The sequence below is a fragment of the Opisthorchis viverrini genome, assembly GCF_000715545.1.
Source record: "Opisthorchis viverrini unplaced genomic scaffold scaffold5591, whole genome shotgun sequence".
Classification (NCBI taxonomy): domain Eukaryota; kingdom Metazoa; phylum Platyhelminthes; class Trematoda; order Opisthorchiida; family Opisthorchiidae; genus Opisthorchis; species Opisthorchis viverrini.
Window position 1 is genome coordinate 2,911 of NW_008753111.1, and position 2,370 is coordinate 5,280.

Genomic DNA, 2,370 nt, shown 5'->3' on the forward strand with positions numbered 1-2,370 from the left:
GCACCGTACACTTGTACCGTCCATAACGAATACTCGCCCAACCGCAAATCCCGTGATAAATTAAGCAGTAGCTTACGCCTAGATTCGCAGTGACCATACCCACTACCTCGATTCCGTAGCCCACATAAAGCAAAATACAAAGAATGGGATCAATCTGTGGTGGCCCTAAAAAGGGCCGTGGAAGCGTTCTCTACTTGGTCGGCACCTGTTATTTACTTGGTGCTTGTGTACTTGGTCACGGCTTTCGTGCCCTCGGAAACGGCGTGCTTGGCCAATTCACCAGGAAGCAGAAGACGGACAGCAGTCTGGATTTCTCTGCTGGTGATGGTCGAGCGCTTATTGTAGTGAGCGAGGCGGCTGGACTCAGCGGCAATGCGCTCAAAGATGTCGTTGACGAAGGAATTCATGATTGACATGGCCTTGGAGGAGATACCGGTGTCGGGGTGCACCTGACGGAGGACCTTGTAGATGTAGATGGCATAACTCTCCTTCCTCCTTCGCTTCTTCTTCTTATCGACCTTCGGGACCTTCACCTTCGACGCCTTCTTCGCGGCTTTGCCAGAAACAACCTTCGGGGCCATGACGTCGTAGAGCAACGCAGTCAAAAGGAATTTTGCCCGTTTAGTTTATATATAAGTTTCAACCCTCTGTTTGATCGGACATTATGATTATTGACCTGTTCTAGCTAATCATTAAACCAATAAGAAGACTAGACCAGAAGGACGAAGATGATTGGTTAAGTTTAGACAATGCTTGTGCTTCTCATTGGTTGTTCGCACTGACTGTTTCCTCCAGCGCGTCATGGTGTGCCTTGGTGTGATGCAAGCGCTGCCTTTGTCTCATGTAACCTGGTTCGTTCTCCGTTCCTTGCTAGTCAGCAGGCAGGACAGGAAGGGCTCGTTCCTTGCACCCCCTGTTGTTCTAGAGCCGGATGCATGATTCTGAGTGCCAACAGATTTTTGCCATGCTCTGGCTTCCGGAATACGGTGATGAGGGAATGAATCGCTTCTACGAAAATCAGGGACGTGTGAATGTGTTTAGATAATTTTGAGTGCTCTGCAGTTAAGTGATTCGGGTTGTACATGATCACCTGTGGGTGGAGCGACTTCGAGTCCCTGCTTACAGGTAGCGAAACCGTGCTGCTGCACCCAAGCTGTACAAAAATGCGACCAGTCCACAGTTGTTACCTGCAGTATGAGTCGGTCCTCGAGAAACCACGAGAAACCATTTGTTGCTCAGGACGGTTGAAGACCCGGCAGACCGGTATTAGAGTATTTCGTAGAGGATGAGGCTGAAATAGGGTGTAGGAATCAGTTTGCAGTGTGTCGCAAATATTGTTCGAGAGGGACACCAGACCACCGAGACCATGGCGAACAGAAAACACCTCTGGTGGGAGTTTCCATTCGTTTGGTACGGGATCGGGAATGCAAGTGTTGTAAAAATCGGAATGGTTGAACATGTCCTTTTGAGAAACAAGAAGGGAAATGGGGATGTGGTTATTCTGTTTCCCTCCATCTTGCGCTTACGTACACATTTGCTCAAAGGAGCCACTTGGAGTTGTTCTCAGTGCTTGTGTGAGCAGGCGTCAGCAACTCATCCTTCGGCGTCGGTCCATCGCAATTCAAAGGTGCTATCCAAGGCCACCACAACAGGATGTCGCACCCTTTATTGAGGTTAGGTTCCCTTGCTTCTCGAAGGAACCCCAATCCTGACAGACTTTTTGGGCCTGTTTAGTGTTATCCGAAAAATTCACGGAGCGATGCACGGCATTAGTGTCTGTGGATTGCGATGTCCGGGTTTCGTCGGCAGGTACTGTTCAACTGTTTTCTCCACTAAACGAGGTTAATTGGCCGAATGCACTGGAGCTCAAAACAGATTAAGTATCTGCCTGGGAGGCACCCACTTTCTCGCCGTGGAGCCATTTCCTGCAGGCTGACCAGTGGCAATGGTGAAGGAAATAGTTTCTGCTACATTTGAGGCCTTGAGTGAGAAGACGTTCGCGACCCATTGTATTCGAAGGTTCCAGTGCTTCGCTCAGCGATGTCAAGCCTGAGGGGAACAACAGTGATAAAATAATTCGTAAGTTCCATCACTTGAGGTGTGGAGAGAATGAAACTAACCGTAAACTGACTAGATCGGGCTATGTGCATGGATATGGTTAGTGCTCGAGTGGTTGTTGACTGGTCCACTGGTTCCATTCCTCTGAAAGTATCTCACAAACCGGATATTTGTTAAGGTCAGGAAGTTGGCCTGTTCGCTGGCAAGGTGCTGCTCTATCAGTTAGAGTAGCGTAAAATGACAATCGTTACAACCACGTCCAGCTCTGTTTGGCAGATGGTAACAGGGTATTGGGGGTTTCTTGAAGGTTTG

General features: G+C 48.9%; 1 protein-coding gene across 1 annotated transcript; it reads right to left on the bottom strand.

Annotated features, from left to right (window-relative positions):
• Nucleotides 1-212: 212 nt before the first annotated feature.
• T265_12164 (hypothetical protein) lies at nucleotides 213-581 on the bottom strand (the record flags this gene model as incomplete). Its single annotated transcript, XM_009179221.1, has 1 exon — nucleotides 213-581. The coding sequence occupies one exon, from the start codon at nucleotides 579-581 to the stop codon at nucleotides 213-215; it is 369 nt and encodes a 122-aa protein (XP_009177485.1).
• Between the last annotated feature and the right edge of the window lie 1,789 nt (nucleotides 582-2,370).